Below are 16,273 nucleotides of genomic sequence, written 5' to 3'. Positions count from 1 at the left end.
GAACAACCTTAATGTGGAGATGGTAGTAAAGGAAGGAATTTTTGCTGCGACCAAATTTAACAGAATTATGGCCCTTTGTTGATTTTTTCACTATATACCATATATATGTTGTAAGTGGGGGCATCCGTGTCCTTTGAGCACAGTTCTAGTTTTATTTATATTTCACTTGGTAAATCTTTTTGTTCAGGTTGATTTTCTCAGAAATTATCAAAATAATTCATTTCAAGTAATGTCCCCACTCTAGAAGAGGGCATTTAGATTTTCCCAAAATTGTCAGTCCATCTGTGCCTGTGTAGTTGTACACCTGGGGGTTTGCTTATACATACATATATGTTCAGAATTTTCAGAGTGTTTGCCCTTAACATAGTAAAAACCATTTCAGAATGTTGTGACATGATTGTTTACCTCTACAAATGCTTGGGCTAGAATAAAAAAAACTTTACAATAATGTTGTTCAGCAAGTAAAACTGTGCACAAGGGGTTTTGTGTGTGGATTCAACGGTGTCATGCGTAACTCAAAAAGTATTTGACCTGGAGTCCTGAAACTTTACAGGACTGTTGGTTAGCGTGTTGTGCATCTGTGGTTTTGCTTGTTAAGCAAACCTTAGGATATAAAAAATAGATAGGAAATTCTTAATACTTGTATTTGCTAATACTTGGATGTAAAATATAGATAGGAAATTCTTAATACTTGTATTTGCTAATACTTGTATTGTTAAAAAATCAAGATGTCAGCATTAGAAAAATTGGACGTGGTTCTTGTGCTCCAACCACTGGGGGTAGGGGTAGTGGTAGTGTTGTTATAAGAATAATATTGGCCTTTTCTTTTCGAGGCTTTATTTTAGCTATATTTGTTTTCTTAATGTATTAAGTAATTTTTGCAGGTGTTGAGAGTGAAAAAAATAAAGACAAAAATGTTGCTGGAACACACACTTCCTATCTCGTGGAATATCCCTTACAAAACTCTGCAGCTAAACCTAAACAAAAACGAGATACTTCAAAAAATATTGCAAGCGGAAAGTTGACAATTTCAAGTGCATCTTCACCTATAAATTCAAAAGCAAAAAAGAAAAAATCAAGCAAAAATACAAAGTATAAATCCCTGAAGCAAATGAAAGTTGTGATAATGAAAGTGAAGAGACCTATTTTAAAACAAAAAGAGTTTAGAAGGAAGCTGAAAAGGCGTGGTTGGAAATACAGAACCCATTATGGAAGGAAGTTAAAAAGTCACATTGGTAGGACTAGAAAAAAACATGGAGGAAAGTTGGAAAACATTATCAAGATGTTAGCAACACATTATGGAAAAAAATTGAAATCTCAGGGTAGCTTGTATAACATACTCCATGGACAGAAATTCAAAAGTCATAATTGGGTATTAAAAAGTCATCATGGGAAGAAATTGAAAAGCCAGGATCGAATGATGGATAGCCCAAGTTTGATGAAAGATATAGATAAAAACTCTATGAAACAAAAACAAAAAGTGAAACAAATTAAATCAAGAAATAGGAAGAATGAAATTAAACAAAGAAATAAGTTGAAATCAATACAGAAAAGGATGAAAAATATATTATCGGACTTGAAAGCAATAACTCCAAAGCTATATAAGATAAGTGAAAACCATTCCAATAATGTAAATAATGTTAACATTCCTAGCAAAACTCTACATTCAAGAGGACTAAGTAAGTTAAAAAATGTGAATAGAACAGATGATGCTGGTAACATAACTAAACCAAGTGCTTTATTAAGATTGAGGAATGTCAACATGACAGGCATTGTCCCAGCGGGTAATGTGTCAAGTCAGAATTATGTTAAATCTCCAAATGTAATAAGAGCTCATATTGTAGACGAATCAACATCTGGTCTGTCAGGTAATGTTTCATTGCTAATTAATATGTTTCTGCTGATTGCTTGTTTACAGAAGTAGGAACCATATCAACAGCTTATTATTTCAGTTTTTGTCAAGCCCGCTTTTGGTGAGCTCGACTTAGTAGCCACTTTTGGTGTATAGCTTCAGTCCGAACAAACATCCAATGGTCTTTGAGCTTCATTCCATTCATAATCTTAGTTTTAAAAAAGGAGGAAATCCTATAAACCAACTTGTTTATGTGGTAATTTTACTGGTTTATGTGGGAAGTGCCACATAAAGATCCAAGAAAAAGCACATAAACCCCAAATGTTGGCACCTCCATCTGTCCGTGCGTCTGGAATTGTCCGGTCTATATCTTGCTCATTCTTTGAAGGATTACAAAATAATTTGGTACAAATTATCACCATAATGGGGAGGTGTGTCGCACACAAAACCCAGGTCTGCCACTCAAAGGTCAAGGTCACTCTTAGGAGTCAGCAGAAAACCTGTGTCTAGAGCGTAACTTCCACATGCATGGAAGTATTTTAATGTAACTCAGGACAAATGTCCTCCTTAGTGAGGTGGAGTGTCACATCAAAAATTCAGCTGTCTGTGATGAAGGTTAAGGTCACATATAAGCATTAATGGTCAAATAACAAAATAAAACATTCATTTGCAAGAATATAACTTCTATATGCAAAGATGGATTTTAATATACTGTATATCAGGTTTTTTTAGTGAGTATTTAATTTTCACTTTATTTTGTGCAATAAATATCGCAAAAAATAGATTTGCTAAATTTTCGCGAATTTCTTGAACTTTCTTTTCTGCTTTAGATTACAGTTTAAATTTATTTTTATTTCACATGATACATATAAATCAATTTATCAAATACCAAATTTCAATATTCATGTTTGTTTAGAATTGTACCGTCTGTCGTCCGTCTGTCTATGAGTCCCCACTTCATTTGTGTCCAGAATGTTACTTTGTTTTTGAAATAGCTTGGCACAAATGTTAAACACATCAAGACGATGTGTCAAATCCAAGAACCACTACCCTACCTCAAAGGTCAAGGTCATACTTACATTTTGAAGTTCACTTTATCAAATAAGAGTTACACAATTGTGTCCAGGCTGTAACTTTGTCATGTATCAAAGGATTTTACTATTACATTGCATCAATGTCTACCATATCAAGACAATGTGTCACGTCCAAGAATCACGTACCTACTTCAAAGGTCAAGGTCACACTACCATTTTGAAGTTCACTTTGTAACAATTAGAGTTAATAGGCACACACAATCCTGCCCAGGCTGTAACTTTGTCGTGCATCAAAGGATTTTACTATAACATGGCATAAATGTCTACCACATCAAGACAATGTGTCACGTCTAAGAACCATGTACCTACCTCAAAGGTCAAGGTCACACTACCATTTTGAAGATCACTTTGTCACAAGAGTTTATAGATACACACATTGGTGTCTGGACTGTAACTTTGTCTTGCATTGAAGAATTTCAAAATAGCTAAGCATAAATGCCAACCACATTAAGTTGACATGTCGCATTCAAGACCCCTGTCCCTACCTTCAAGGTCAAGGTCACACTTATACAGTCTACTCCACATATAATGAGATCGGTTTTAACGAGGTCCTGCTTACAACATACATTCTACTGTGTCCCAGCCTTTTTCCTTCTTTTTTCCTTTCATTTTTTATCGTTTATAACGAGATTGTTTTAGCGAGATATTGGTTACAACGTACATAATTTCGCCGTCCCATGCGTATTTTTCAGAATTTTAACTTCATTTCAGGTCACTTCATTTGCATTTCGTCTGCATCAGTTTGTCACCTTGAAAAAAACAATGATGACCAATACTAAGGGTCAATTAGGGAAAAAATTATTGACGCGGGATGAGATAATGGGTCGAGCAATTAGCGATCAAATGTGTCAGCCTTGTTTTGTCAGCGCTCCGGGCTAAATTGTCCTTAAGATGACGAAATGTCATAACAAAACAATTTCATTGGGTGATTAGCACAAAGGAAGCGGCTAATTTCTTGCGGTGTTATTCGGTGTTCGTGAGAAATGCACTGCGTGACTTTTGAAAACGAATTTTAAAATGTATATTTTCATAAAACTAGAAATGTGTCATCATGCCACGGATGCCCCCGCATGCAGCCAAAATTTCAGATGTTATAATATTTAGTTCCAAATTTGTTTGCACAAATTATTTTTTTCATTTTAAGTTCAAAGCCCTTAAAACTTTTCAATGTTAACACAAACCATTTTCATACAATGTTCAAGGCACTGAAATTATTCAGTCTAAACCTTTTGAAAATAGCATATTTCATATTTGTAGCCAAAATAATGGTTACATGTAACATTTCAGTGCTGAAACTGAAAGTTCAAAATTTTTCCAACATTCAAGAAAGATAAGTTTGTCCAAAATCATTGAACCACGACCAAATTCAAACTTAAACTGCTTATTCCTAAGATGTATCTATATTATTTTCAAAGTGAATGGGACATAACTCTGCCAAAAAATCATCGAACCATGACCAAATTCCAACTTGACCTGCCCATTCCTTTGACATATCCATATGTCAAATTTGTGTTGAATGTGTTGTACCGTTGGGGAGATAATAAACAGAAACTGAAAATTTCATATTATTTTCAAAGTGAAAGGGGCATTACTCTGCCAAAAATCATTGAACCATGACCAAATTCCAACTTGGCCTGGGCATTCCAAAAAACATATCCATATGTCAAATTTGAGTTGAATGTGTTGTACTGTTGGGGAGATAATAAACAGAAACTGAAAATGTCATATTATTTTCAAAGTAAAAGGGATATAACTCTGCCAAAAATCATTGAACCATGACCAACTTTGAACTTGACCTGGGCATTCCTGTGACATATCCATATGTCAAGTTTGAGTTGAATGTGTTGTACCATTGGGAAGATAATGATCGGAAACTGAAAATTTCATATTATTTTCAAAGTGAAAGGGGCATAACTCTGCCAAAAATCATCGAACCATGACCAAATTCGAACTTGACCTGTATTTTCTCACGACATATCCATATGTCAAATTTGAGTTGAATGTGTTGTACCGTTGGGGAGATAATGAAAGGAAACTGAAAATTTCATATTATTTTCAAAGTAAAAGGGGCATAACTCTGCCAAAAATCATCGAACTATGACCAAATTCGAACTTGACCTGTATTTTCTCATGACATATCCATATGTCAAATTTGAGTTGAATGTGTGCAACCGTTACTAAGATAATGAACGGAAACTGATGATGACGGAATGACAGAATGACGGAAGGACGGAACAGGGTAACACTATATGCCCCGGCCATTACATGGCGGGGGCATAAAAACCCCAAGCGGTTAGATGTAGGTTGTGTTTTCATGTTTTGTTTAAAATTCTATGAAAGCTAGATATATTTATAAACATGCATATTTAAATAAAACAAAAACTTCTGATTGCAAAGAGTTACCTCCCATTATATACTCTTTAAAAAGGATGCATGCGAAAGCTTAAGTAGAAATAAATGATGTTCGACGGTGTGGGATTTCTCAATTTGTTCTGTCCCGGTTATAACAAGACCCGGTTATAACGAGGAATCATCCGAAGTCCCAACGATCTCGTTGTATTTGTAGTGCACTGTAGTTTGAACTCGAAAAGAATTTGAAGATACACATTCATGTCCGGACTGTAACTTTGTCATGCACGGAAGGATTTTAAAATAACTTACCACATCAAGACAATGTGTCATGGCTAAGGCTCTTGTCCGTCTGTCCGTCCCTACATACACAACAATCATGTACAGACTGTAACTTTGTCATGCATTGAGGTATTTAGAAATAACTATGCACATTAATGTCTATTACATGACAATGATGTGTCGCGTCCAAGAACCACGTCCCTTTTCAAAGGTCAAGGTCACACTTATATTCTGAAGGTTCACGCTATCACAGTTAGAGATTATAGGTACACTAATTAATTTTGTGTCCGGACAATAACTTTGTCATACATCGAAGGATTTTAAAATAACTTGGCACAAATGTCTACCACATCAAGATGATGTGTTGTGTGTAAGACTTCCAAGGTCAAGGTCACTCTAATAGTTTGAAGGTACTTATGCTCATAAGAAGAGTTTGAAGGTACACATTAGTTTCCAAACTATAACATTGTCATGCATTGAAGGATTTTAAAATTACTTGGCATAAATGTCTACAATATCAAGATGTTGTGTTGCATCCAAGACCTTTGTCCCAAGGTATAAATAGCACTTCATTTCACAAGAACAATATAAAGCAATTAGTTACTTTCATTCTCTTTTCTTTTCATCATACCTGCATGCTTAAGAAATTTTTTTGGGGGATGTGCCACTTGTGTGACAGCTCTTGTTTGTTAGTGTTTTTTGTGCCCCCACATTAGTGGCGGGCATTTAGATTTACCCTTGTCCGTCCGTCCGTCCATTCTCTTTTGTGTAGCACGTAACTCAAAAAGTATTGACCTAGAGTCATGAAACTTTACAGGAATGTTGATCAGCATGTGAAGTTGTGCACCTGGGTATTTTCGTCTGGATATTTTTAGTATTTTTAGAGTTATTGCCCTTGACTTAGTAAAATTTTGCAATTTTCAACATGTGTCGCATGTTACTCAAAAAGGATTTGACATAGAGTCATAAAACTTTAAAGGAATGTTGATCAGTATGTGTAGTTGTGCACCTGGGTATTTTCGTCTGGATATTTGTAGTATTTTTAGAGTAATTGCCCTTGACTTAGTAAAATTTTGCAATTTTCAACTTGTGTCGCATGTAACTCAAAAAGTATTTGACCTAGAGTCATGATACTTTACATGAATGTTGATCAGCATGTGAAGTTGTGCACCTGGGTATTTTCGTCTGGATATTTGTAGTATTTTTAGAGTTATTGCCCTTGACTTAGTAAAATTTTGCAATTTACAACTTGTGTCGCATGTAACTAAAAAAGGATTTGAAATAGAGTCATGAAACTTTACAGGAATATTGATCAGCATGTGTAGTTGTGCACCTGGGTATTTTCGTCTGGATTTATTTAGTATTTTTAGAGTTATTGCCCTTGACTTAGAAAATGTTTGCAATTTTCAACTTGTGTCTCATGTAACTCAAAAAGGATTTGACATAGAGTCATTAAACCTTATGGGAAGGTTGCTCAGCATATTAAGTTTTGCTCCTGGGGTTTTGCTTGTGGATTTATCCAGTATTTGTAGAGTTATTTCCCTTGACTGTTTCATTATGTTGTTATTTGTTCCTTGAGTGCTTGAGTGCTTGAGTTAGAATCAACCAACTTTACAGGAATAATGATCAACATCACTAAATTACAGGAATAATGATCACATCACTGTGAAGCTATGAACCTGGGACTTTTCATGTGGATTTTTTTCAGTTTTGTTAGAGTTATTGCCCTTGACTTACAGTAGTATAAATTTGCAATTTTCAACTTAGGGTTTGCTTGGGGATTTATTCAGTATTTGTAAAGTTCTTGCCCTTTACTTAGTAAAAAGATTTTTAGTTTTCAAAAAATATTTGACCTAGAGTCATAAGATTGACAGAACAGTGGCGCGGTGGGGGCACCCATGTCCTATGGACACATTAATTTTCTAGTTTTTTAATATTTCTTTTAAAAATACATAACCAAGTTTTCGATATAATAAGATAATTCTCACCTTGCAAACATAGGCAGCTTAAAAATAATGTGTTAACAATAACAATATTATAACAATAATAATAAGTGTGAAATACCGAATACATACTTGCAAGCAATACATCAATAGTAAAATTGAAAACAAAATTTTATCTGTGAAAACAATAAATCTCTTTATTTTATTATTTGCTAGCAGAAAAACGCAAAAAAAAAGAAACATGCACAACAAATTCGCTAAATTTAGATCACTGCCAAAACCATGAAATTTGCACTACGCGAAAATAACCTGATATATGGTAACTTAGCAAAAATGTTTTCCATGTCAATTTGAGTTGTCTTGCGGAAAATGAAGGTCAAGGTCACAAGAGGTCAAAGCTTAAATCAAAATTTAAAAATGTGGTTTCACTGTATCTTGCTTATACTTTGAAGTATTATGCTTAGTGGTCAGAAGTTTTTTGTCAACTTGTTTGCGCTGAGCTTGCCATAAATCTAATAGCAAATATGGTACCTGATAATTTAAAGAGCAATAAAATCCAAACTATAGTCTGTCCCATTAAAAATGGAAATGAACTTTTGCCTGGTATGAATGAACAAAACGACGTTGAATAAAAATTAAAGCCTTTTTGTAAACTATAAAAAAAAAGTCACCCTCGAGATTTTTCAGGATTTCTCTCTAAAAAGTCTACTTTTCTTGTAAAAACAAATTTTTATTTCTCTATGGCAAGTCTCTGTTGTTTATTTTCCGTAGCCATTGCCGAAGTACTCTTCATTTGAAGATGAACACATGTCATGTTTCCAAAATGTACATTATGTTCTCGGGGTCGTTTCATGATTATTTTACAAAGCTGGATCTATAAGATGTAACAGTTGCGTTGCAATGCATTATGGAAAACTTTAAAGAATAAATAATTAGCAACAAGAACATCGAGTCACATGGAGTAGATCTAGAAATTGCACTTACTTTTAAGCTGAATAGAATCCCTATGAATTTCGAAATAGATCTTTATAAACGTCACGACAAATTCGCATTCTGAAGATTCCTTCATTGCCAATTTCTATCCAGTTCCAATTTTGCTTTGAAACTCCTGAATGGCATGACTCCCACACTTATGATGATCCAGATTTTTTTATAAACTGTTAATCCGTCTCATTATTTAAACATTGTTCCATTTGTGCAGTTATCTGGGTTAGCAAATGAAATATGTAAATGAAACACATCATAATTCAGTATGATCCAAATCCATAATTCAAGAACGGCCCATCAATTTTAGTTGTCAACATCACAATGTTCATAAGTCTTGAAAATGGATTCCTGACGAAAAAAACATTACGTCAACAACAATTTACGAAATATATGACGTAACAAAAATGCTTCGCGCTATTTATGGATAATTCCAGTTGCGGCATTGACAGAGGGCGGTAAGGCATATGATAATTTTAGATAAATTTGTCTTGATGGCATTTAAAATGAGTTCTGTATACCCAGATTTTGCAGTAATTCTTAAAATTACACCTTCATTTCATATATTAACAATAAAACTTTTGATAACATTTGAATAATTTTAAACACACATAGAATGACATGAATCTATGACAGTAACGTTACAATACTTCTTCCATTAATTCACACATAACCTTCGTTTTAATTTTATGTTATTAAACTATTATATAATATATATTTCTCAGAAATGATTTCCCTACATATTATCTCGTTACTCAAGACTTCTGTAAATCCTACTCTTTTAGCTACAAAATATACCATGTGCGGTATTTTTCTCCTGCGAAAAATATTATAGCTGGTTCTAATATTGTTTTTTTTTCACTGAATATTTTCAAATTTTAGGAAGGCTAAAATAATTGAGGACATCAATCTGTGTTTCTCTTTGACTCGATCTCATCTTCATGTTAACATTGTATGTAACACTTTGAGCCTACAAAAAAAAACAAAAAACAAAAAAACAAATAAAAAAAAAACTTTCTGTCCCTTAATGAACACTCCAATTCAAACTTATTCTTAATTATATTATATCAAATCAGTCCCGGTATTTCTGGACATTTTGTAAAATTGTGAGACGGAAAGTTAAATCTGTTTTACGAGCTTAAAATGCTTAGGCCTACGTTCAAACTAGAAAGCATGTTTATATTCTTATAATTTACATTTTTCCTCGCACGCATAGATCTGCAGTGCACGAGTCTGTGTTCACTCATTAGCAAAAGAGCTAGTTAAAGTAGACACTGTGCAAACCAATACATGAACATATATTGAATTAGTTCCCCTTTCTATATATTCTTTGTCATAGTTGCATGATGATAATAATTATTATATAGTATACGTTGGCGATTTCTAACGTCAGGTTTCTGTTGTGAAACTTAAAACCTGCGAAAAGTTTTAGCGCACGAACATCGCACCCGAAATAAGAAGGGTAACATATTTTTGTATCCCATCGGACCTGGTCAATTAATAAATTATTTAAATTAAACATTTTTATAGTCTTCTAGCAAGTGTTCCCCTACGACACGTTGCGGTATCAAGATACGCGCTTGAATAAAAAGCTCTCTAATCAAATCACTTCATTGCTCTTTTTCTCTTAAAATAGTATAAAATACGACAGTATATCATGGTAATTATATAATTATATAAATCTTTGTGTGTTATAATTTAAAAAGCGGTTACTGATATTTCACTTCAAATGATTTTAAATTGATTATTTTAAATAATAGTTTGCTATTAAAATTGCCTTTTTGACACCAACTTTGTTCTCATTTTTCATTCTAATGATAACATTTAGCTATTGATCAGCAAGTAAATAAGAATAATCAAATTTTTATAATTACCGAATACATTTCACGCTAATTGTGAGACGAACCCTAAATGACGTCTGTATGGGCGCTGCCATTTTGAAATGGACGTCATGTCAGGCTACAACGTAAGTCAACGGGGAAAAATATAATTTTAACATTATGACCATATTACTGACTTTATGGAAAAAATGAAAAACATGCCTAGAGATATTGACGTCAGGGTTAGCATGACATTAATTTAAATGATTTTACTATTATATTTAATAAACAAGAGGGCCATGATGGCCCTGAGGTCGCTCACCTGTATATAGGCCCAACCAACCCCCACCCCCCAACGTTGCAGGGCCAATTTTAACCCAAAGGCTTTTATTTGCACACACTTGGTAGACACCCATAAGAAGATGTTTCATGCTAAACATCTAAGCTCTAGCTCATTGGGCTTTTTAAAAGAAGATTTTTTTAAAGTTTTTACTATACACATTTAGTTAAAAACAATGACACCCCTGGGGCGGGGCCAGTTTTGACCCCAGGGCTTTTATTTGAACAAACTTTGTAGACACTTACTAGAAGATGTTTCATGCTTAATATCTAAACTCTAGCTATTTGGGTTTTTTCAAAGAAGATTTTAAGTTTTTGCTATACACATATAAAGAAAATCAATGACCCCCCCGGGCGGGGCCAATTTTAACCCCAGGTCTTTTATTTGAACAAACTTTGTAGACACTTACTAGAAGATGTTTCATGCTTAATATCTAAACTCTAGCTATTTGGGTTTTTTCAAAGAAGATTTTAAGTTTTTGCTATACACATATAAAGAAAATCAATGACCCCCCCGGGCGGGGCCAATTTTGACCCCAGGTCTTTTATTTGAACAAACTTTGTAGACGCTCACTAAAAGATGTTTCATGCTTAATATCTTAACTCTAGCTATTTGGGTTTTTTCAAAGAAGATTTTTTAAGATTTTGCTATACACATATAAGGAAAATCAATGACCCCCGGGGCTGTGCCAATTTTGACCCCAGGGCTTTTATTTGAACAAACTTGGTAGACACCTATTAGAAAATGTTTGATGCTGAATATCTTAGCCATAGCTCTTTGAGTTCTTTAAAAGAAGATTTTTTAAGTTTTTACTATATGCATATAGGGAAAATCAATGACCCCCCCTATCCCCCGGGGCGGGGCCAATTTTAACCCCAGGGCTTTTATTTGAACAAACTTGGTAGACACTTATTAGAACATGTTTCATGCTAAATATCTTAGCTCTAACTCTTTTGGTTCTTTAAAAGAAGATTTTAAGTTTTTACTATATGCATATAGGGAAAATCAATGACCCCCCGGGGCGGGGCCAATTTTGACCCCAGGGCTTTTATTTGAACAAACTTGGTAGACACTCACTAGAAGATGTTTCATGCCAAATATCTAAGCTCTAGCTCTTATGGTTTTTGAAAAGAAGATATTTAAAGTTTTTTCTTTCGGTTGCCATGGCAACCAGAGTTCTGCATGGAATTAAATTCTTTGAACAATTTTTAAAGGTGACCACCAAAGGAACATTCCTGTGAAGTTTGGATGAAATTGGCTAAGTGGTTTATGAGGAGATGTCATTTAAAGTAAAAGTTTACGGACGGACGGACGCCGGACGAAAAGCGATCACAAAAGCTCACCCTGTCACTTTGTGACAGGTGAGCTAAAAATGGAATATTCAAATTTGATGGGACAGACTATAGATGGTAAAAGTATTTAATATTTTACAAGATCAGCCAATACACTTTTGAAAAAATTTAGGGGAACTTTGAAAACAGGCACTCATTTAAGTAAATTTTGGCGATTTTTATGCTCCCCGAAGGTAGAGCATAAAGTTGCCACCTTGTCCTTCTGTCCGTACAAACCCAGAGGTACTTGTGTGACTTGGAGAACAATAGGTAACAGTAAATTCTCTTTGATCCTATTCATTCTGTGTGTCTTTTTTAAGCCTTGTGTGACTAAAAATGGCTAAAAAGATTAAAGGAAAAGTCACATAAGTACCATTTCGTAAGTATGTCCGTCTGTCAGTCTGATGTCTTATCCGGAGCATAACTTGAAAACCCTTGGAGATAATTTGTTTAAACTTCACTAAGTGGTAGAGGGCATTGAGGTGGATTGCAATGCACAAGAACCATAACTCTATTTGCCCCGTTTTTGAATTATCTCCCCTTTTAGAAAAATCTAAAACTATAAGAGATATCAACATGAAACTTGTAGGTAAATAGATCTCAATGGGTAGATGTGCAGTGCACAAGAACCATAACTCTTTTTGCCTAATTTTGGAGTTATTGCCCTTTGTTCATTTTAACACTTTGCACTATGTCAGGAACATAGCTCTTAGGTTATAAGAGATATCAACATGAAACATTGTAGGTAGATAGATATCATTGAGTAAAAGTGCAGGTGCAAAAGAACCATAATTCTATTTATCCTCGTTTTTGAATTATCTGCCCTTTTAGAAAAATCTTGTCCAGGACAATAGCTGTAAAACTATAAGAGATATCAACATGAAACTTTGTAGCTAGATAGATCTCAATGAGTAGATTTGCAGTGCACAAGAACTTGAACTCCGCCTTGCAAAATTTTGGAGTTATTCCCAATTGTTCAGTTTTACATTTTGAACTTTGTCTGGGACATAACTGGGAAACCATAAGAGGTACCAACAAGAAACTTTGTAGGTTGATAGATCGCATTGATATGAAGTGCAGTGCAAAGAACAGTAACTCTGCCTTGCCTAATTTTGGAATTATTGCACTTTGAACTTTTTCTAGGGACATAACTCAAGAGGCAGTGTTCAATCTAGAACAAATTCCCAGTGGGCCCTACGGGCCCATAAACTTTTCAAAAGGGGGTCATTTGAGAAAAAAGGGGGTCCACACTTAAAAAAACATCAAATTCAAATAAGGTATTGAATCTTTTAAGTTACTTGTTCACGTACCATAAAATATAAGACCAAAAACGGTTGCAAAATTCCAAAACAATCAATTCACTAAAAAAATGACATTATTTAGACCTTTTTTGAGAGTTCTGTTAGCGTTGATACAGGCTCAATTTTAAGAACTGATTGGTAAAGAAACGATGACATAATGTTCAAAGAAACAAATGAATCTTATTTCAATGTTACCAGGGATATTTGATAATAATGTTCAGTTTTTTAATCAGCCCCCGATATATAAAAGAAAATCATATTTCCCAATTAGCTTTGTTGATGAAGACTATAAACTTACAATAGTCGCTAAAAACATTTACCCTTCTCAATATATTATCCAAGCAAAAAACAAAGTGTCAACAGGTGCTAAGGCAAATTGTATATTGACATACCATACCTTTGATCTTTTGTCAGGGCAGCAGTTCTTACGTCACGCTTAAGATGTCTGTATTGATTAATGATATTTGAAAGCATTTTTCAAAAGATGGTGAATAAAATAAATCTTTTAAGAAACAAGACCCCGCTTTAAGGGTTTAAAAGCATGTGCCTGTTTTTAAACGTTACGGGGTCTGTCCAAGAAAGAGTGTCGGTTGTGGAAAGGATATATATCTAAGTTTAACTTCTTTGTTAGAAAGATTAGTACAGTCGGCATCGTACTTGCGTCCACCTTTATTGAGCGACTTTTTTATTAAGCGGCCGCATAAAAACCCTCCCGATGATTTTTACTATATAAGTTAATTCCATTAAACGACGATTTTATATCGCGGCCAGCGGCCACTAAATGTCGGCCCAAATGTACAAAATTCAGTGTTAAAGTATCTATTAAACGGCCGTGACAAACAATCGTCCCTACGGACATTCTCACCTGTATAATTAGCGAGTACTTTGTAAGTTTGAACAAACAAATATTTTTCATGGTCATTGGTCTTAAAGTATTTATTAAACGGCCGTCAATTAGACTGTCACAAATAATTGTCGTTTAAAAACGAATTGAATAACAATTGCAGTCGTTTCAAAATCGGAAAGAAAGAAACAGTTTTCCGATAGTAATATTTATTGTGACATATTTTGTCAGAGCAATAACGTATCACAACACCGCATTGGCACAGTTTTGTCATGTGCTCAGAGTGACCTCCCTTCCAGAAAATCAAATCGAAAATGACGTCGGAACGAGCGAAAAAATGACAGACAACAAATAATACCGGATAAATTGAATGAGGAAATCGTGCATGGAATTGAGTCTGAGTAAATAGCAAATGCCATCGTTTGTGGTCGAAATAAAATCGCGAAACGTAGTGGACTAAACATTACAAAACCGAGCCTTTCATTGCTGATGGTGTAGGTGCTCATCTGATGCTTTATAAAATACATGTTGTACCCCATTAAATATGACTCTTCGACCAAAAAAAAAAAATAATGTAAGATCTCTAAAACTTTAATGTTTTGAAATCGGGGTAGTGTGAAAACTAAATTGCTGAAAAAATCAAGAAGTTTACAACTCATTGAATGAAAAATTATCTAGAGGTCTGGCTGATGATTTGAAAGTATGTTCAGCAGGAGATATGTATGAACATATTAATAATATATGACAATATGCTTTGTTTCAAGGTCAAAATGACCTGTTAATAGTATTTTGAGCGTAGATCACATTTGTACACAAATTTCTACTTAAAAAAACAAACACATATTGATGACTTTTTTAAACGAAAGGCATCAATGTAATTATGAAACTGTAATAAATATATAATATTGTACAGTTTTTGTTTTTATAAAAATATGTTATTATATCTATGACTTGTAATATAAAAAGTCTTGAATTTTCCAGAATTCTATTGAGAGACCACTTTATTAAGAGACCACTTTTTGGCAGTCCCTTGGGTGGTCTCTTAATACAATGTATACTGTATGTGATTGTATTCCAATCATAATGAACAATTATATGTACTTATATTTTTCAGATAAAACTTTGTTGGTTGGAGTACTTGTAGGGGCTGGCTTTTCCTTGTTCATTTTTATTCTGTGTTGTGTGTTGTATAAGGCCCTGCTATATTACAGGTATATATTATTAATATATAGCACAATTACTGCAACATTTATTGTTTTCTTTTTATTAAGAATTGTGTTCAATAAAACCTTGTTTCTTATTTTTATCATTTACTTTTTCTTTTCAAAATGTTATTTTTCTAGCTCACCTGACCTTGCTCAGGGTGAGCTTTTAGGCTTTTTGAATGTCCGTCGTCCATCCACATTTGTTCGTTAACACTCTAGCGGTCACATTTTTGCCTCAATCATCATCAAACTTTGTCAGGACACTTGTCTAGGTAATTGCTCGAATGAGTTTAAACATGGGTCGTCTCAGATGAAAAACTAAGTAACAGGAGCTAAAAAAAAGAAAAAATTTGTTGACATTCTAGTGGCTACTGTTTTGATCCAAATATCCTGGAAATTTGTATGAAAGTTTGTTTTGATAATTTCTAGGTCAAGTTTGAATATGGGTCACCTGGGGCCAAAAACTAGGTCAACCCCCCCACCCCTCCCATATGGAAAAACCTTGTTAACATTCTAGTTGTCGCATTTTGTACTCAATTGTCATCAAATGTGATCAGGATGCTTGTCTAGGTAATTGCTCTAATAAGTTTGAACATGGGTCATCTTGGATGAAAAACTATGTCACATGAGCTAAAAATAGAAAAATCTTGTTAACATTCTAGTGGCTACTGTTTTGATCCAAATATCCTAGAAATTGGTCTGAAAGTTTGATGATTTCTAGGTCAAGTTCGAAGATGGGTTACCTGGGGTCAAAAACTAGGTCTCACCACCCTAGTATGGAAAAACCTTGTGAACACTCAAACTTGGTCAGGATGCTTGTCTAGGTAATACACCCATAAACACTTTCAATATGATCTACGTAAATAACCGAGGTATATCGAGTTGCTTCCCTTATCTTAAAGTAAAATCGATACCGCTTATGCTAAAA

At 34.2% G+C, this 16,273-nt stretch overlaps 1 protein-coding gene across 1 annotated transcript in view; it reads left to right on the top strand.

The window, feature by feature from the left end:
- LOC132752025 (uncharacterized) overlaps nucleotides 1-16,273 on the top strand; it is a 77,654-nt gene that overhangs the window by 21,791 nt on the left and 39,590 nt on the right. Inside the window, exons 2-3 of the mRNA XM_060742284.1 lie at nucleotides 885-1,868; nucleotides 15,255-15,351. Coding sequence (XP_060598267.1) covers nucleotides 885-1,868; nucleotides 15,255-15,351 — 1,081 coding nt within the window. The remainder of the gene's footprint in view (nucleotides 1-884; nucleotides 1,869-15,254; nucleotides 15,352-16,273) is intronic.

Source organism: Ruditapes philippinarum, unplaced genomic scaffold, assembly GCF_026571515.1.
Source record: "Ruditapes philippinarum isolate M1 unplaced genomic scaffold, ASM2657151v2 ctg1786_1_1_1_1, whole genome shotgun sequence".
NCBI lineage: Eukaryota > Metazoa > Mollusca > Bivalvia > Venerida > Veneridae > Ruditapes > Ruditapes philippinarum.
This window is presented reverse-complemented; position numbering and strand designations above follow the sequence as displayed.